General features: G+C 42.9%; 1 protein-coding gene across 6 annotated transcripts in view; it reads left to right on the top strand.

Annotated features, from left to right (window-relative positions):
- IQSEC1 (IQ motif and Sec7 domain ArfGEF 1) overlaps positions 1-20,593 on the top strand; it is a 281,844-nt gene that overhangs the window by 213,947 nt on the left and 47,304 nt on the right. Inside the window, exon 1 of one of the 6 annotated variants that reach the window (XM_082288717.1) lies at positions 9,593-9,719. The exons of the other annotated variants lie outside the window; for them this stretch is intronic. Coding sequence (XP_082144843.1) covers positions 9,655-9,719 — 65 coding nt within the window. The 5' untranslated portion in view covers positions 9,593-9,654. Of the gene's footprint in view, positions 1-9,592; positions 9,720-20,593 lie in introns of those variants that run through there. 6 annotated transcript variants of the gene reach the window in all.

A 20,593-nucleotide genomic window follows, 5' to 3' on the forward strand; every position in this document is an offset into this window, starting at 1 on the left:
AAGCTGGTGATCCAAACAAGGAAATGGAACAGGTTTCCCACACTTCTTGTTGAGCTGCAGGTGTCTCCATTTTTCTTCTGTCTCTAGCAAGTCAGAATTGTCTTCCTAGAATTAAACACCAGGGTTTTAGTTGATAACTAAGCATGTCCTCCACTGTTTCCTTTGTTGCAGTGGGGCTGCAAACCTCAGTGTGCTGGTTTTTGGTTAGAGGCTTCAGGCCCAAAGCAGTGCTCTGTTCATGGTGAATGTCATGGGGGGGTGATGCTATAAAGTATTCTGTATGTCCCTCTGGGACTGTAAATGCATTACAGGGGCCTGCTCCCTGGACATCACATTTGGGTGATGTTCTCAGACCCCGCTGGAGAATTCATGGGGGAGAATTAGAAGACTAAAATTTATCCTCGTGGTTGTTCAAGAACTCAATACCTGCACCATCTGAGAAGGGGTTTGGTGACCAGGTGTTAGATTGTGCCACCTCTTTGGTTTCCCCTGCTGTGGTCTCTTATCCAGAGAGGAGTTTGCACCTTAAGCTTAGCTTTAACTTTGGTTTGGCATAGGAGCTCAGATCCACAGTCCACAAAATGTTATTCATACTAGAAACCCTCTGAGGATTCTGAAATAGCCTATTCCATCTTCAGCTGTGCTGTCAGCCCCTGTCAGGCTCATGAGGATGGAAAGCTTTCTGCTGTGGTTTCCATAGAATAACCCTGGCTGGAACTGCATCCCTCCTCTCCATCATCCTCTGCCTGTGGTGGCTGGTACCAGGAACTGGCCGTGCTCTGCCCCCAGTCACCTCTCTGCAATCCCATCAACAAAATAAAGTGTTCCTTGTAATTCGGTTTTCTGGCTTCTCAGCAAACAGAGCTTTGAGCACACCAGGATAAATTCTACCCTAGAGAAGGAGGAAATCTCTCTGGTCAGATAACACAAAATACAAATTGATTAAATTGCCAGTGCTCTTGCAGCCCTGTGTGTGTTGAAGGGTAGGAGGAGGAGGAGGAGAGATTGGAGTCCCTTTGAGTCCAGAGTATGTTTCCTGCACGTTGATGAAGATAAGTAACATTAATATAAACTGATTCACTGAGTAATCTTTGGTGGATGCCAAAGATCATCCATTTGCAATGCATTGTCTCTTTTATGGCCTCGGGGTAGTTTTATTTGCCAAGATACAAACTGGGAGTTCGTAGCATGGGCATCTAGGCCGGGGGTGTGGGGGGAGGAAGGAACATGGGATGGCAAAGCAAATGAATTCACATTTCAAATTACTTCCCGTTCCTAATCTCCAGATTGGTTAGCAGCTTTTCCCAGGACACCCGGGGTGGTTCTAGTTGTAAATTTACTGTTTGCATTTGAAAGGATACCCACCTTTAATTGTACTGTGTAATTAATTAACATAATGGATTTTAATTTTCTTTTTGTCTAAGATTTAGATGAGACTTAATTAAATGTTTTCTGTGACAGGACGAAAGGTCAATCAAAAGTTGAGTGAATTTTCACTTTGGTGCATTTTCACTTCAGTGCTGTGGTTAATTGCAAAATAACCTTTCTGTTTTGGGTGTGAGAAACATGATTTCTTTTGCCATTTTTGCCTTTTGAAGGCAGTGATTTAAAATATGCTTTGGTTTATGTCTAGGTCCCTTACTACCCACCTGGTGGGGCAGGTGCTGTGTGGAAATACCCTTCAGAGGGCTGCTAAAAGGAGGGTGGGTTGGGACAGGCTGCCCTCCCTGGGCCATTCAGTGAAACCAAACTTAGGGCAAGAGGGATCCTTTGCTTTTCTTTTTTATCCAGATTCAAAACAAGGACTGCAATAAGTAATAATTTTGAAAGATGAAAACTCAGCACCCTGATGTCTTCCCACTATCTTTAGTTGGTGTGCAGTTGTGCTGAAATATAACCCTTGTTAAAAAATTCAGGAGGTACGCATTTCCACAAGGAAACAAAATACATCCTGTTCATCTGTGAACGAAGATCTACTGTGCATAGTCATGTGCAAATTATTTCCTCTGTTGGTATTTTGCTAATGGTGCCTTAGAGAGACGTAAGGGAAATCTGGGTGTTCCCCACAGACCTAACACTGGAGGCACACCTTCCTTCTTCCATCTACTGTATTGGTAATTAGTTATCTGCACCCAAGAGCTTGAAAGAGGAGTTTTCCTGGTCCTTTTTTCCCTTGCCACGCTGTGTAGGTCAGTGTGATAGAGAAGGCAATGGGAAGGTGTCACGTGTACATGTCTGTGCTCTGTACTGGCACACTCAGCAGGACTGGTGCCAAACAACAAACACCTGTCTCCTTAGCTTGGATTGATCACTCTGTACTAGTAAATACCTGCCTCTCAGTCCCTGGTGCCTGTAAAATGTAGTCGTGCCACTGAGATTTGGTACCTTCTGATCGCTTCTTCCCTCTGGTTTAACAGTGGGTGGAAAGATAATGCAATGTTATCCTACCCTTTTACACCTCACCTCTTTTTCCAGGTTTAGAGGGATGGACAGAAGGTGTTTTTTTCAGGTTATGGGAGCTGGCTGGAGCAGCCAGTGGCACAGTGGGCACACACTGGTGCCCTGTCTCAGCCCTGCTGTGCCCAGAGCTCAGGCAGGATGGGCAGAAATGCCCTGTCTCCCTTTGAACACAGCCCAAGCTGCCCAGCCTTTTTTCTGAGGGTTCAGCATATTCCATAGAAAGGGCACTGGAACATGCTGTGCTACCCTGCAGGCTCCAGTCAGGAAATGGGAACAAAAATACTCCTTTTCTAATGCTCTTCATTCCACGTCGGTGTGCAGTGTTTCTCCGAGGTGTGTTGTTATTGCTTCCACTCCTGTTTTTGTTTACACCACTAAAGTTTCTATTCCCTAGGAAGATTACCATGGAAAAAGTCAACATTTGTTGCATACTCCAAGCTAGGATAGAGTTTTTGTAGTTTCTGAGTGTGGTCCATGGATTCAGGTCAATGAGTGGAGGCTGAGCTCTGCTAGCACCGAGTGGTGTCACACACACGCAGCTGTTCCTGGCTTTGTGTCTGTAGAGGGTGACCTTAGCCCAGAACTCATTTTGCTACGTGATCACTGCTGGGGAATGTGGTTTGGTTTTCAATGGTGATCACCCTTTGTACCCTACAGAAAGCTTAAGCAGAAGGCCCCTGCTGAGTTTTGTGGAAAGGAACACTGCTGGTGCCACAGTCACCTGCGGGATCAGCTGAAGGACGTGCAATGCCAAAAGAGAAGTGTCTGTAAATATTCCTGCATTTCAATCAAGTCTTCTGTCTGAGGAATACACTGCATCTCAATGCTGATGGATTTGACAAAATGGGAGTGTAGATAAATATTCTTCTGGATTTAAAAGTAGTTGCATTGCACAGCCATGCACTGATACAGAAGCCATGAAAATATTTTCATGAAATGCCTTTAAATCTAACTTTATTAGGTAAATAATAAGACCTCCTTTATAGCCTTCTTCTTACCCATATGTTTAAATATGCAGTTAGTGAAAAGGTGATTTCTTCGTCTAAAAATTGGATTTTGGTAGCTTTTTAAAATTATTATTTATACATGGGAATTTCAGTGATGCTTTTCATTTTCCTAACAGTTTAAACTTGGTGGTTGCTATCAAAATAAACAACTGTAACACAATCTGAGCTTCAAGTAGAAAAATTCCTTGGTTTCGAATGGTGCTTGCAGACAGGCACTCATGGAAAATATGTCCTTTGCATGGCATGCACTGCACACGTGATCTCTCAGAGCAGCACATTATACTGAGCCAGATGTCACAAATGCTGCGGGAGAGACAGTTCTGTACAGAATATAAAGTAGCAACATTCCAGTATTTACTTTACTGCTAAATAGTAATTATCTTCCCAAGCTTTCAGCCACTGTCTGTGGCGTTTGTAATTCTTTTCACATATGTGTTCAAAGAAACACAGTTCTGTATTTTTTAGAAGTAGAAAATATTAGTAAAAAATGTTTAAATCTGTCATGTGTCTTTCTGCTTGATTTTAGTGCGCACACTGAAGCTCACTCATCTCACTAAATGTATGAATTGTTCAAACAGGAAAAAAAAAAAAAACCCAAAACATTAAATATCAAGTAAACACAACCGTGCTTTTCTTGTGGATGGAGAGCTTTTGGGATGTTGATGACATGAAGCATAACTAAGCATTGTTAATCTCAGCTGCCATTAATCCCAAAGAAATGCTCTTTGCAGAAAATACATTATTACTGCCATGAAATGAAAGCAGGAAAACAGAGGAAGCTGCAAGGAACCTTCTGGTATGGAATATTTTTAAAGGATTATTTGGGTTCAGTTGGTTTACACAGGGTGTTCAAGAGCATTAACCCAATCTATTAGCCACCTGCATTATTCGTATCTTCTCAATGTGTGTTTTCTGTCCAACTTCATTGCAAGATATTTTATTCAGTAACAATTACTTTTCCAGTCTTTTCTTATGGCTAAGTAACAGTCTGGAAGGGGGAGCCCATGGTTTCAGCTTTCCCTCTGTGAGATCTGCTGGTTTAGAGCATCAGGATATGTCCCTTACATCCTGAGTTTCTCCCTCCTGACCCCCATGGGCTCAGTGCCCACCACTCTTGCTCGGCAGTGGCACCAAACACGCAGCCACAGAAACCCAGTGACCTGGTGCTGCAAATGTTTAGGTGTGTCCTAGGCTGTGGGAGCTCTGGATTCCACAGAGAAGGTGCCACTCCACGTGAGGAGAATGAAGGAGCCACCCTTGTACATATTTCACTCGGAAGGAACAAAGGAGTTTTATTCATGTAATGGTATCAGCAGAGTTATAACTGCAGTCACCTTGTATTCCTGGTACAGAGTCCTGCCTTTATTGCCCCAGGAATGCAGATCAGAGATTTCCCTTTCCCTTTTACTCCATCTACAGTTTCTGGTGAACAGAGTGGCTTTCTTGGCTTCCAGATGAACTTCTTTCTAAGGGGGCTCTCTGGCTCCTTGTCAGCCTCTGTACTGCCTTTGGGGGATTTCTGAGCATCCACTATCCTTCTGTCCACGGATTTATAAAAAGAAAATGTTTCCTCTTGAAGAACCACTTCTCAGTGCTGACTGACCTTTCTTGCAGCTTCTGCTCCTCAGGTATCGTTTCACTGCTGGGGTGAGTGGCAGCGACACTGACAGCTCCAGAAAGGCCTCTGCTAAATTATTTTCAAAGGGAGGGATTTGGTATTTGCTCAAAAAAAAAAAAAATTGTTCCCTGTGCCTGTGGACCTGTCAAGAGAAATTTTAAGTATCTTGATAGAATTATAATGAAATGTAGTCATCTAGTAACTGATTAGTTTTGTGGAAAAGGAAAACTGTGCCTTGCTGGGAGCTGAGGCAGGGCCAGAGGATGAACACATCAGCTCAGAAGCAGCGTGAGCAGCGTTTCAGAGCTGTCTGAGAGACAAACCTAATTTGTGTTCCAAAAAGCTCTGCCCAATGTTACTTCTCCCAGCACTGTTGCCGTGGATGTAAATAGTCAGGCAGTGTTACAGTGCACCACTAATGCAGTTTACAATGGCTTCTAGCACAAGTGAGGGTTTGTAGGATCAACTACTGACTCTGAGGGACAAAACCAGGTCAGAGTAGTGACAGCAGGGAATTTTCAGTCAGGAATCCTGGCTCTGGTCGAATGGTCTGACTGCAGTCTAAGCCTCTTTAGGCACTGTTTCTCTCACAGCTGAGATTTTGTAGATGTGCTTCATAACTTGCTGTAGTTTGCAGGGTTGCCTGGTTTGCATGCTTCAACTTTGGACAAATCTGTGTATCTTAGCATTCTGAAACCTTGTTTTCATATGAAATTTCCTTTTTTGTTCCAAAATTGCTGCTCTTACTCAAACCTTCTAGCCAGGGAATGGAGAGACTTTGCTGGAGAGCACAGCCTTTCTCTGGCAAGGTTTATTTTGAGGGCCAACAACAGACAATGATCTTTTCTCCCTCTGTAGGGTGGAGCATCTTGTTTTATGGGAGGGGATAAAGAAGCAGAACATGTAGACAGATCTGTTTCCCTTTCAGTTCTCCCACTGATCTGCAAGGCAACTGGGAGAAGTTATTCTAATTTTCCTCTGCTATGGTTTATAATCTTTGTGCTTCAGTATTCCCATCACTCACACAGCAATAAACTTGATGTTTTGTAAAGGTGTGGGGCTTTGAGACAGGTGGTTGAAAAGTACCACTATGAGTCTCCAAACCCTTGCAATCAGTGAAGATTTCCTTTGCCTTAAATAGGCTTTGGATCTGTTCTTAGGAGAGAAAAAAAGACTACAAAGATTCATTGTTTTGCCTACTCCGTAGCAACTGACTACATAAAGCCTTTTCCCAGACATGTTTGTTTAAAGGCTTTATAAGTTCAGTTTAAAAAATGAACTGAAGTGGTAGTTATTGTTTTTATGCTGATTTTTGTGTACTGGCATTAAAAAATGAAATAATCTGGTCCAGAGCCACAGGAAATGCAGAAATGTGTATGAGAGAAGATAAGAAATCCACTTTGGAGGGACACAGAAGTGGGATGAGTACAGGAGCATGTTAGCTTTTGAAGAATTACCTGGCACACTTGAGAATTCCCCTGTAATTCCAGGTCACATGGGAACATTATGACACTTTATATGGTTAGAGGATCGATTACTCTTCATTGATAATTCTCACTGTGCACCAAAAGAGAATAATGTGGAAGAGGATTGTGCTGTACATCCTTGAAACTGATATATCCCAATTTTTTTTAAGGAATACTTGGTTTACATTAGGTGTACAGGTAAGCATGGGCAGAGGGAGAGCATGAGAAACAGCGAAGTCACCATGGGAGGCAGGAGGTGGAGGATCCACATGCTTTAGCATATTTTTTTCAAGGGAGGAATTGGATCAGTATCCCCCCAAATCCCACAGTGAGAGGAATAACAGGTGTTTTGGCCTGTATATGCAGTTTATTGTACAATGCTGCATGGCTGTATTTATACTCTGCAGGAAGAAAACTACTCCCTGGTAGTTTCTTCTGGGTTCTTTTGGCTGGGTAACCCTTTGCTTTTATTCAAGCAAAATGCAAGACAAATGCTTATTTTTCAGCCTTTTTAGATCTTGGAAATAATGGTGTATTAAATGTGATTAAGTTGGGAATTACCCTTTAAGTAGGGTCACAATTACTGTAGATTTAGATGGCATGTTGTACAAATTGCTGTGTGCTCATAATTACAAATTGAGTTTGTTGCACTCTGGGGGTTTATAAACTTTGTTTTAGCCATTAACACATTAAATAGCAGTGATTTATGTAAATTACTGGATAAACCAAGATTTCAGTGTTGCGCTTAATCTAAGGTTTAATTATATTTCTGTATTAGAAATAAAATAGTGTTAGCTTTAGCAGGGAGGATCGAATGGTCTGAGGGAGTCGTTCACTGCTGAGATATTGTATTAATATTAATTGAGTGCTGCTTGTTGGGCAACTGGCTGGAAACTACAGTGATGCAAAGTGAATGAAGCAGCAGCTGCAGTGAGTGAGCTGGTTGTCACAATAAGCTCTTCCTGTGGTCAGCCAGCCCACTTGCTTCACAATTATTTCCCTCAAACTTCTGGGCTGATCTGGAGAGTGTAAAATCATGCTTTGAAATCTTTGCTTACTTCCACTTACAGAGAGATTTCCTAGTTCCTTAACTTTTGCTTAAGTCAAGTTGATCTAACAGAGCAAAGATCACTTTGTGTTGTGCTATTAGTTGTGGCCCACCAAATTGCCAGGAACAAGGATAGTTGGACATGAAAAGTTACTTTTTGACCTCCTTGCACTGCACTACATATTTATACAATATCTTAGTGGCAACTCCAATGCTAGTTAGGTGTCAAAATAACAGCAGAAGGACAACAGGGATAGACATCCTACTGGTTCTGCAAAAGCTTCTTATGTAAAGTGCAGATCAGTGAAGTGCTATAGAAGGCCATGTTTGGTTCTGTGTTGGTAGAAGAGCCTCTCCTGCCCCTGTGTTCTGGGGCCTGAAACGTCAGCTCTGTATGTTCAGCACCTCTTCTGTCACCAGGATGACAAAGAAATTTAGCTACGTGACACCAAAAATTGTCCTAAGAAGTCATAGACCTAGAGGTCTGTGCTAAATCACCACCTGAGAGAGGGTGGATTGCCCAGTGTGGATTACAGTTATTGTTACCTGAGAGAAAATGGATTGTACACGATGGATTATGGATGAATGAAAATGGTTTTGGAATGTTGAAACATTCACAAAAAAATCCCTCCAAAAATAACTGCATCAGGCTGCCTCGACTCGGAAACCACAATGTTGTCTGCGTAGTGCAGCAAGAATTTGTTTTTCTGTGTTTGATTCCCCTCGTTGGAACAGATGTGAGATCTTAAATGTGTAGATGATTTGGGCATTTAATCTCTACTTTAAATTTTAACAACATATTCAAGCAAGAAGTGATCTAACAAAAACTTTGTACCAGAATGGTCGAAACTAAATTGGGAATTCTGGATGCTTGACATTGATGGGGGGAAAGCCATCTGTAACAATTATCCACGCAGTGTTTGGAATGGGATGTGTTTGTATTGCTTGGTTATTTGCTGATCTAGCGTGATTGTATCTGTAGAAGGAAGATTGTGTTTGAAGTGGCTTCAGAAAAGCACATTCTTCAGAAAATTCTGTGACTGCTTTTGAGGTCAGAGCTTCCCAGCCAACCTTTCCAATACGTCTCCTTCACAGCCCACGCTAAAACTGTCTGTATTTATATATTCCCTAAATGGAAACGGGTTTCCGAAGGAGAAGCTGACTTTTGGGAACTGCTCGTGTCTGCTTTGGATTTGTCTCTGTTTACAAGTAGAGATGAAGCTTGATGCAGGAGGCATTGAGTCAGGACCAGAAAAACGTGGGGTTGTTGTGGATCCCAGACCTTCTTGCTGGGAAGAGGCTGTCTGGATAACCATGAAATGTTGAAAGCAGGCATTGCAGTGTAAATAGTCTCTGGTTAGAGACTTGCAGTGACTTTCCTATGAAAACAGCCGGTGTAGGTGTGTCCTTCCTTAACGTGTTTGAGTTTCACTGAAAGCTAGTTATAAACCCAGGCGTATTGGAATCTACGCCTAGCGCTTCCTTAGGAAACTATGCAAAACGCACGCTCCATCCAAATCTTTAAGGAGGGGGGCTTCAACGAAAGCTGCCTCGATTCTTTTCACCACCCTGAAAGACGGGATGTATAAATACGAATTCTGTTGCATGCGCAGCTCTGCGCCGTGCTCCTTCTTGCGCCCGCTTCGCTCGAGCGGCATTTTTAGCTCCCGAATAAAACTGCCCCCAAACTACACCTATCGGCCAGCGGTGCTTTGTTGTGTCATTCCAGAGTATAGAGCTGTGGGGAGGGTGTTGCTATTTCGTTGTCGGGGGGCCGGATGCCCCTCGGGCCGGGCTCCGGCGGGCACCATTCGGTGCCCGCCGGAGCCCGGCCCGAGGGGCATCCGGCCACGGTGAGGGGTGTACGGGCTGCTGGAGTGAGGGGAGCCCTCAGAGCAGCGTTTTTCCCCGGGAATCCCGCCCTCCACGCGTGCGCTCTTGCCCGGTTCCCTGCCCCACCGCCGGCGGAGGGGAGCGGGAGCGGGCGCGGGGCGGGGCGGCCCGAGGGGCGGCTATGGTGGCACGGAGCTCCCCGCCCGACACTCCGGCCCGGCCATGTGGTGCTTGCACTGCAGCTCGGAGAGGACCCAGTCGCTGCTGGAGCTGGAGCTGGACAGCTGGTGAGCGCTGCCGAAGGCTGCGGGGGTGGCCCCCGAGCCGCCGCTGCCGCACAAAGGGCTCCGCGCCGCCAACGCTGCCCGGGCTCGCTATGGGGCGGTGCGGGAGGATGGGATGGGATGGGGGAGTCCGGCTTGCGCTGGGAGCACCCTTTTGTCCCTGGGGATTGTCGCTGGGGGTTGTCTCCGGGGGTTTTCCCCGCGATTACCCCCGTTATCCCTGGGGGTTGTCCCCGCGGTGTCTGCGGGTCGCGGCGATCGGGAGCTGTTGCCGTGTCCCGGAGCGGGGACAGGCGGAGGCTCCGGCTGCCCTGCGGGAGCCGAGGGTTGGATCGTCCCCAAGCGGCCCCGCCGCGCTGCGGTGCTGTGGGGGACGGGCAGAGCCCTAAATGGGGAGCTGTGGCAGCAGGGTGTGAGCTGACCTGGCCGCTCCTGACACCGGTGTGAAAGCACTGCTTATGGGGAGTTCGGGAGAGAGCGCGGAAATCACATGATTTGTGTGTCAAAGCGGTGTGAGTTCTGCTGCAGAGCTCTGGTACAGGCTGTTCCCGGTGTCCGGGGCCGGCCGGAGACCTGGCCTTGTCCTGGCAGGTGTGTCACACTCAGCGGGGTGTGAAGTCAGCATTTGCCACTCGTGCCCTCAGCCAGAAAAGAAGAAGAAAAAAAAAAGACAGAAAAAGTTCCCTTCGAAGGCCTTTAAAGTTCAGATACTTGAATAACTGACGCAGGAGAAACAGAGGGTGGGATTTGTCGTGTTAACACGTACAGTCCCTATTGTAATGATGTTGTTAACTACCAAAATAATGCGTGTCAAAAGTACAGCAATACATAACTCTGTCCCTGAGCTGCCTGAAAACTCCACGCACAAACGAGTTTTTGTGGTGTGATGCTGTGTGTGGATTTATGATAAACTAAAACATTTATCCTGCACATGCAGTGCACTTGCAAAATGAATTTATCTCCGATGCATCATGGAAGTTTATTCCACCAAGTAATTCAGCCAAATGCTGAGCTGTTCGACTGTTAAAGGAATATTCGGCTTAGCTAAAGATAGAAAACATCTTAAATTGGGTGTGGGCATGTGTGGAAAAATATAAAAGGAGGAAGTGACTGGATTCAGTGTAACTATGCATGAATGCAACAGTTGCTTTTCTAGAAAAGAAAGGCAAAATGTTTTTTGATAAAGAAAACTGTTTCATAGTACAGTTTAGTCATACAGTTAATGATCCTTCAGCCCATTTTTTACCCTTAAAGAAAAAAATAATGTAAGTTTCCTGTGGGGAGAAGGTAATGTTTGCATAAGTGATGTTACCTTTGCATGGCTTGCTAAAAACATAATTCATAACTATTACTTTAGTGACAGATTTGCCTATTATACAGTTACATTCTGTTATTCATCATTGTTTCAGACTTTTTCCCTCCATTTGCACATTGCTATGCACTTCCTTTCAGTTAAACTTGATTATTCTGCCTGATGTGCTAAAAGAGGAATTGCTGAGTACTCAGTTTGGATGGTTGTATTTAACTGTGTCTATTCTTGTGGCAGATATCCTTCATATAAATACAGAATTCATTACACCTATTGAGTGCTTTGGGAGAGCTAAGGCCGTGCTGAATAAAATTACTCATTTTCCATTTTACTTCTACTTTTGTACCAGATTTGGTTTTGCTGTTGAGATGTCCTGTTCTAATTCCTGAAGTATATTGAGAATACTGTTACAAAGTAGTCAGCTGGGATTTTTTTCTCTTGGTTAAATAGAAGCGCAATGTTCAGGTTTCCCATGTGAAGTCATTTATCATCCTTTATTCTTCCTATTTCTACTAATCTGAAATAATTCATTATCATCCAAGGTATTGTAATCCAAGATCTGGAGCTAACCAGTGAAAACCATAGTGCTCCGTGTACCAACAGCATTCAGTTGTTTCTTTGCCCTTTAGAAGCCCTCTGGGAATCCTGGTGCAGTTAAATGAACAATCTGCTGATCAGTTTCATTGAATAATTTGCAGCTTTCAGGTGAGGAAACCCAAGGATTCAGTTTTTCTCCTGAAAAGTGCAAATACCAACTTGAACAGTGACTCTGATTTGTTGTTCCTGTAAGTCTTGTACTGGAAGGTTGCAGAGACTGGATCCAGGGAGTGACTGCTGGGCAAAGAGACCTTCTCTGCTGGAGAAGGTGTCTTCACCAGTGGTTTCCAGGGAGAAACAGGAGTGATTGCTTAGGATTTTGTGGCCTTACATGGGTTTTCTCACCCTGTGACCATTTTGTGTTTGCAAAATGAAAAATCTTTCAAGAGAATCTATTCATATGGCTATAGGAACTGTTTCTCCAGATACTGGGTCTTCATGAGGAGAATACTCTTCCATCTCTTGGAGCCTGGGATTGCTTCATGCCTTTGAGGGCTTCAAGAGCAGTGCAAGGACTTTGGGTGGAACAATTCCTTTGAAACAACCGTTTACCTTTATATTGATAATGTTTTCTCAGAGCCTAAAGATGGCAATTCAAGGCTCACACTCTGAAGAGGCAAATCTCATAATGGTGTAGGTGATTAGCACACTTAGGTGATTGCTCTAATGATGCCTGCAAACTGTGCTTGCATGAACACCAGGGAGAAGGAGCTCAATAATAAAAGCTGGCCTAGAGGTAGTCAGTGGTCTGGTGGTGGATGCCAGGTGTCCTCCCAGCACTGGTGGATGTTACCTGTAGGTGTTTAGCAGCTGCTCACAGATTTCAGTTGTGTTCCTTGGTGTTTAACACCACCGGTGTTCAGGCTCCAGCAGAACCTTGGGACACAAGTGCTGGAAGTGAGGAGGTGCCTTCCAAGGGAAATGTGTCCTTGTGCCCAGTGTGGTGTTCCAGTGGAACACTGCATTGGCTTAACTTCATCTGTGTGACTGTGAAATGGAATTTAACCTGCTGTCAGGGCACTTGGGAAATAAAGATGGTCTGGAAATTATCCACTAGTCCTTCATGGAATTTTAGCATCCAAACTAATGAACCCTCTTTGTTGTAAACCCATGAGGCTTCCAGTTTCTGTAGCATTCTGAGAGGTGCAAAGGAGGGTTTAAGGTACTGTATTTTTAAATATTGATTTTTTTTTTTATTTTTTTTTTTTTTTAATTTTGAAGCATCACAGTCTGAGTCTGGATTGTTGTACCTTTTATTGCAAGGATTTGCCATAATTCATAAACGTCTTTCAGGATGCAAATTTTTTGCTCCTTCAGCATTTATGTGGTTGTTCTGCCAGACCTAATGGTAATCTTATCATTAATTTCAGAGTCAGGCATATTTTAATCACAGCAGCTGTCAATCAATTATTTCTTTTTATGTTTATTTAATAACAGAACTGCAGGAGACCTCAGAAATGGTAACCAAGGTGGAGCCCTGATTACTCTGTTTGTTACATTAAATACGTGAGGATGTGCCCCTAACCCAGACACTGCCTGATCCACAGAGCAACTGGAATTATAAGGAGGTGGCTCGTGGGTTAGGGAAGAAAGTGTGTTGGTGCATTGCTTTTGTTAACTGTGCTTTGTTTAGATGTCATTTGTGTTGAAACAGGGCATGGGCCACAAGCCAAACTCATATTCCTGAGTTTGCTGCTTTATTTCTGTTGCCCAGGAAGAAAGACTGTGTAGTCACAAGAGCAGAATCAGCCCAGCCTTTGGAAATTCACTTTTAGTATCTTGTATATTGCTGTTTTATGTCAAAATTATGTATTTACGTACAGGTTTTGTTTAATTCATGGGTCTTTGTTATGCAAAACCATTTACTGATCGTGGACTTTTTTAGCAAGACTTACTAATCAAAAATATTTTACTTACATAGCCCTTCTCGTGTCTTTTGGGAATCCTTTTGAATTTTATTTAGGTTCCATTTAGGGTACAGGCAGAGATGGCAACTTCACTGCACTGCTGTGATTTGACTCCAGGTTTCCAGGGAAGAACAGATGCTGCTTTAATCCACTGTAGCACAAAGCCCCAGTATTACGTTAAAGGGGAATGCAAATTTAGCTAAATAAATCCTTTTGCTTCCTTACAGTAGACAAAAGACTAGAATCATTCTCATGAAATAATTGTAGAAATGTCTTTAATAAAAATAAAGTAAAAGAAGACAAGCTTTGGTATGATAAAAAAACCCCCAAACCCTTTTGTTCCTGTGAGAGAAGCAGAAAATTAGAATGATGGCTTTGATAGCCACAGGAAATTGATGTATTATATCTGTTAATCAGATTCTTTCAGTAGTTTAGTGTCATCCCAGTTAAACTTGTGCTTATAAACAAAGGACACAATTCCCTGTTGCCTTCTGCTGTGCAAGCACAAACAAAATGCCACAGTTATGATCAGACTTGCATTTACATCAGTGGCTACACACGGGGTATGGCCACAGAAAAAGAATCCTAAGCTTGTTTTGAGGGCTACTTGCACTATTTAGTCTGAAAAATTCCAGTCACCCCTAAAATCCACCAGATTAACAAGGATGGATGTGTCGTGAACACAGAAAAAGAAAACCAACTTCCTTCTGTTTGTTAATATATCCACGACCTTTCCAGTCATCCTCACACAGGGCAGAGGCAGCAAGGATGCAAAGCTGGTGGGTTTTCTGTTGCAGGGAATGTTTGCAGCCAGCCCTGACTCTGCACTACAGGAGCATTCTTCCACAAGGTGATAAATATTAGATAATTTCAGCTGTTCTTGGATTTGTGAAAGAAAGTTCATTATCTTTGTTTATATTTTCTTTTCTTGTATTTTACTCTGTGAGTCTTGTTTAGAAGATACCATTGATGTCGAGCATTTAGTAGAAACTGGTTTCAAGAAGGAGCTGATATTAATACTCTTAGATTTGAGAGAATGGGACTTCACAGCTGATAGTTTCCTGTAAATACTAGTCATTAATGCCTTGTGAAGTGAGAGAGAACAGAGGATTACCTGGATTTAATGGGAATTGTCTAAATGATGACAACATGATGCAAAGTCAGATTCTTTTTTTTGTTATTTAGAAGTGATTAAAATGTTTTTGATTAGGTTAGCCTAGAAGAAAAATATTTCAGGTTTTCCTACCACAGTGCAGCGTGGTACACAAGACCATTTCTCACTGCCTTAGGTTGAGATTTTCAAAATCTGTCTTTGCACAATATCACATTTTCATTTCACAAAATGGTGACCCTTGTTTTCAGGAACTGGGCTTCTACCCCTGTCCTAAAAGACCATTTTCAATTGTGGAAAGAACTGTGAACTGTGTCGTGATAAAGAGCCTAGAGATGACTAAGGATTACCCAAGTTGTGTATTTTAGCCTCACGTTCTGTTGTGGTTGAGCAGCCTCATGTGCAGCCCCCAGCTCAGCCAGGCTGCATCCCTGTCACAGACACTGTCACAGAATATTCCTGAGCTGGGAGGGACCCACGGGGATCATCAAGTCCAAATGTGAGTGAAAGGCAGTGCAGAGTGTTGGTGGCTGTGGGAGCCAGCAGTGCTGGGCAGCTGTGCTACACCCAAAGGAAGCTGCAACATGCCCTGCACAGCCCAAAGACTGCTCCTCTGTGTTCAGTAAAACATTTCCAAGGCAGGAGTTGCTACCTGTGTTACTCTTTTATTGTCATCAGTGAGGTGAGTCAGAAGTTCTGTTGAAAGCCTACGCTTAATTCCTCTCTGACAGAGAAAGAGCTGTAAAATGTATGGACTCAGCATAATAGGGAGGAAATGTAAAAGGAAGGAAGTTTGTGAATGAGAAAAAGTATCTGTCAGCTCTTTAGCTGATTTAGAGGTTATGAGCAATCTTTGGAGGTCTCGTGTGTACAAGAGTGAAGGTTTATGTGTAGTATCTTGGAGTATGTGTGCAAATACCTTCTGTGTTTGAACACACTGCCTTGAATGCAAGCGTCATCTACAGCACTGTCTTTTCCACCAAACCCCACACTTCCAACAAAAAATCTCTTATTATTTGGGTTCCTTAAGCACTATGTACAGTGTGGTATAAACCTTGGGTGTGCTGCAGAGGATAAAATCTCCCTTTTACGAGGATGCCTGTGATTACAGAGAGGTGAGCAGTGCTTCTGTTCCAGAGAGTTGCAACACCTCTCTCTTGGTTTGTGCAGAGTGCTCAAGGCCAGTTCCCGTTCTCACTGGCTGGGTAACAACACCCTGAGCTTCACTGGGAGCAGGAACAAGTGCCATATTCTCATCCTTTTCTTTCCTACCTGCTGAGCGTTTCCCATGCCCATTTGCACTTAAATATTTTGAAATTACTTTGTTTTCCCATAGAGAAAACTGGTAGGGTTTCATTCTCTTTTGAGGCTGGCTTTTTTTAGACTTGGCTGGGCAAAGTTGGCAGTCAAACTCGAGGGTTTGTGCAGTGATTAAAATTGAGTGGTACTTTTTTATTATATATACTTCCAGATTCAGTTAGATCAGTGAGAGGTTTCTCTGATCAGACTTGTAACAGCCCATCCTCCTTTTGGATTGGCTTTTTAAAGTATGTTACTCTAATTTTGTGAATTTTATCTGGAACTACAGAGGGAAGTCAACCAACCACTAGAAGCTGAGCAGTCCCTTTCTTTCTGATTTTAAAAGTGGATGATTTTGGCCAACTATTTCTTAAATCCAAGAGAGACAGCTAAGTAGCTCAAAGTTCATCAGTGACATTGTTTGAAAGCACAGCTCATTAGATAATAACAATATATTATAAGTCATTGAAATGAAATCCCTTGGTTGTTCTAAATAGGTCCTTTTGTACAACATCCATTTGCTCCAGAAGTTAGTTCTCTGAGACTTTACTCAATGAAGTGTCCAGTTTTGTTGTCATTTCTGCTGCATGGACCCTCTGCACGCTCTTTGTTTATGATGATTCTTAATTTCCCTCACAGACATACTGGGAAAGGCTGGTCTGCTCAAAAGTTGTTGCTAGCTTTCCGTACTATGTCATATTTGTAAGCCTTTCAAACAGTCTAGGGGCAAAATCTTAAAATGAGTCAAATGATAGGCTTTATATTTTCAAGTCTGTTTGATCTAAGATGAGATAGTTTTGTTCTAGGTATGAAATTTCCGGGCCTGAAACGTTGACTCAGTAAACAGGATTTTGCTAAGCATCTTTAAAGTAGTTCATGTTTCTATCATATGTGGTATATAAGAGGGGAAAGAAGATTATTATCCACCAAGAGCAGACTGGGAAGAGGAAATCAGTGCTTAGTCTCTTACAGAACCTAACTGCCAGCAAGCTGATTTCTCAGCAGCAGTGCCGTTCTCTCACCCCTTCCTTGGACAGGCTTGACACAACAGCTGAAGAGGTGAAAGAGGAGGATGGCTGGCACAGGACACCAAGGATTCTTGCATTGTATCAAATGCTGCCTCAGCTGTGCGTGCAAATCAGGGCTTTTCAGCTGCAGACACTAAATCTTCCTTTTTAAAGTTAGCAGTGTCTAAAGGGCATGTCATGATAGAAACAGCAGAATGTGTGCTAAGATCTTGCTGTCTTCAGTACATGCCATATATAGTGTAGGTTTGCTAAATTAAGAGGATTCCTGCTGCTGAATGGTGTATCTAAATAAATGATAAATAGTTGAGGTCAAATTCTACTACAGCTGCATTGAGAAACTCCACAAATTTTTCCAGCTTATCACGTTGTGTAAAAGTTTACATAGCAGGGACAGGACAGAGTCTGCAGCGGGAGGCAGGTTTTGTTTAGTGATCCATCCCTCAGACACCACAGTTACGTTAAAATTGTTAGGTTTAGTCCCTGTAAGAAGCAAAGCATCCTTTTGAAGCATACAGGACATTTTCTGATGTTAATGTGTTCCATGCTGACACATCTAAAGGAAGAACTGGCCATAAAAACCTTCTAAAATTCGAAAACTTGGGCTGGTTTGAGCCACAAGCCTCAAATTATCACTCCAGATTCATCTTTCAATAATATCCATTTTTTAAAGAGTTGTTGCTGAATAAATCTATGCTGGGTGATGATTAACCCAGATTGGCAGAGAGTGATGCTGGCTGACTTTGCCTGAGATAGAAGTGAACATTTGTAAGCTGTACCCAGGTTCTGTTGGTGCTGCCAGTCCCTGTGTTACTTTTGCTCAATAGTGACAATAAAATACAGCTTTGCCTTTAGCAGGTGGGGTTCACAAGGCATGGAATGGTTCTGGGGAGGGTTGGTTGGGTTGATCCTTCTGTACATTGTTGTGTCTGATGGCCAATATGCTGCCACTGTTAGACAAAGGTGATCTGGGAGCTGGTTAAGCCTTGGAAGCTGAAGATGGTCTCAAGTAAGCTCTTCCCAAATGGATATTCTTAGTTCTTAACCCTATTGTAAGTGTTATTCCCTAAAATGGGTGGACTGTTGTTTCGCTCTATTTCCATCTCGCTGCTGCCCATCTCCATTTCAGAAGAGACAGTGCATTCATTCCTGCATTCTGCTTTGGTGGGGAGAAAATAACCTCTGCTCTTTCACTCCCTGCTTGCTGCTGCTGCTGCTGCTGGCATCTAAGACCGTGGGTCAAAATGCCCTTTTTAAAAAGCATTTTTGTTAATGCCTTTTATGGGGTTACTTAGTGAGAGTTAAAGCTTGGCAGTGTCCAGGGGATGGGCGTTGGGGTTGTTCTGTGATTTCGGAATCAGGGCTCGGAGCAGGGAGCAGCTGCAGGTTTTTGGGGCACTCAGGGGTACGTGCCTGTGGAGCTCTGCTCTCCCGTGGTGGCCCTCAGACTGTTTGACTCAGGCTGCTGTTATTGGCACTCTCACCACACAGAATATTACAGAATAAGTGAGTGCTTTGTTAAGGTTTGCTTCTGAGACACATGCAAATGGTGTCTGGATTTTTCTTGCAATGATACTTAACTTCAGTCAGATGAATTACCTGGGACATTACTTTGATGTGCATTCAAAGGTTTCATTTGTTTCTAACAGAAACAGCTGAATTGAGAGTGCATTGGAAGTGAAACACACTGGTCAATATTTCTTTCCCGGATCAAAGCTTTTGTCACTGCCTGTGAATGCTGTTGTCCATCATAATGGCTTTGAACTCTTGGCAGGGTGTATTTGAAGGTAGATTGGTTTGTTAATGTTATTGTGCTTATTGAATTTGGGGATTTGTGTAAGTTCTTAATACAATTGACTTCTGTTTACTAGACAGCACAAACCAGACATGGCAATAAGGACTGGGTTCTAGTTGCAAACTGTACTAATAATAAACTTCTGCTCAAATGCTCTGACTCCAGTGGGGAATATTGTATTGGAGGGGTGGAGAAAAATGCTAAACCATGGCTTGTGTGAAGTACATATGGCCAGTTCTGCATGTTGAGAAGTTACATGGAGAACGTTTTGTGGCAGTAATTTGAGATAATACAATGCACACGTCAGAGCTTTAATTAAGTGCACCTCCTCGTTTATGGCAGAGAGCACCACAGGTACTGAAGCACAAGGCAGCTTTGAAGCAGTGGGGTGTACCCTGTGCCAAATGAGTGCTGGTGTGAGATGAAGCTGTGTGGGGAGGCACGGTTCTGGAGAGCAGTGTTCTGGTTGCAAGTGTCACTTAAAATTACACATTCAAACCAGGGCTTCTTTGCGCCTGTAGAGGCAAAGTTCTATGGAAGAAATTAACTCTTGGAGAGGTTTGTTCCTATGTGGAATGCCCACATTTGGCCTAAATATTTTTGCTATTTGAGTGGTTTGTTTCAGCCTTCATGTTGGAAGTGCCTGACCATACCAGCTGCTGTAGCAGCTGCCATCCTGCTTCTCTCTGTTACCCACTTAGTTCCACGGGCGACTTCTGGTCTGCATTCTCTGGGCTAGGTAGAGAATTTGGATCTATTTCAAGTAGAAATCTATAATTAGGAGCTAAGATCACAGTTTGACTGGTTTTAGCCTCCACATTTTAAAAGGAGATGGTTGGTGTACAACAGATGCATAGCAATTCTTCCTCCCTGGGTATTTGGACCTGTTTATACAGAATATTTATTTTTGAGTGAGGCAGAAGTTTTACTGGAAATGGTGTTTATGAAATGAGATTTTAATGCAAAAAGCTTCACTCTGTGGTTTGCATTTAAATCCATGTCATAAATCATAAGGCAGAGTCCCAAGAAGGAATCTTGATACTTTGGCTGTAGATATGTTGGTGCTTATGGACAGAAAAGTTTCTGGGACAAAGGAAGAAGATAAGTTTGCTCAAGTGTTCTATCAGTAGATGTGACTTAAAGGGAACCAGCTTTATGTGCATTTTTCTTGAAGAGGGGAATAAATTTTATGGATTCAGGGCAAAGCAGGCAAGTTAGGGAAGGGATGGATTTGGCTGAGGAATTTTATGAAGAACCACTCATGCAAATGCCAACAAATAAAATTAAGTATTGATTCTTCATTAAGCTCAATTTGAATTCAGGCTGTGCCGACTACCTGGAGTTTTACTGCTCTACCACAGCCCTGCTTTAAAACCTCCCTGCTGCCCAAAAAACAGAGCCCTTGGATTGTCATGGCCAAGCTGAGTGGCTTTATCACCTTGTGCTGACTAGAATTTTAAGCTGGGCATGTTTTTCTTGCTGTATTTGTCATGCTCATGCTGCCTTTCCACAGTGTAGAAGAAAAGAAATTTATTTGTGTACCCTTGAACTTGTGTTCATGCTTCTAGGGATATAAAATGCTACGGAAAAGTCTTTAAAGATGTAACAGCACAAACTTATTATATTGTCATACTTTTCTTTGTGTCCAAAACAATTTTTTTACAGGACTAATATAATGCTGATTGGTTCTCATGCATGTTCTATCCAGCTGTTAGGGCCTGTTTTCAATTTCATGTCTTTATATTACACTGTTGAAAGTCCATTCTGAAAGAGTGATGAAAATAATACTGATTTCAGAGAATGCTCATTGGTAAAACAGCTTCTCAAGCTTTTG

This window comes from Coloeus monedula (genome assembly GCF_965178545.1).
Source record: "Coloeus monedula genome assembly, chromosome: 11".
Classification (NCBI taxonomy): Eukaryota; Metazoa; Chordata; class Aves; order Passeriformes; family Corvidae; genus Coloeus; species Coloeus monedula.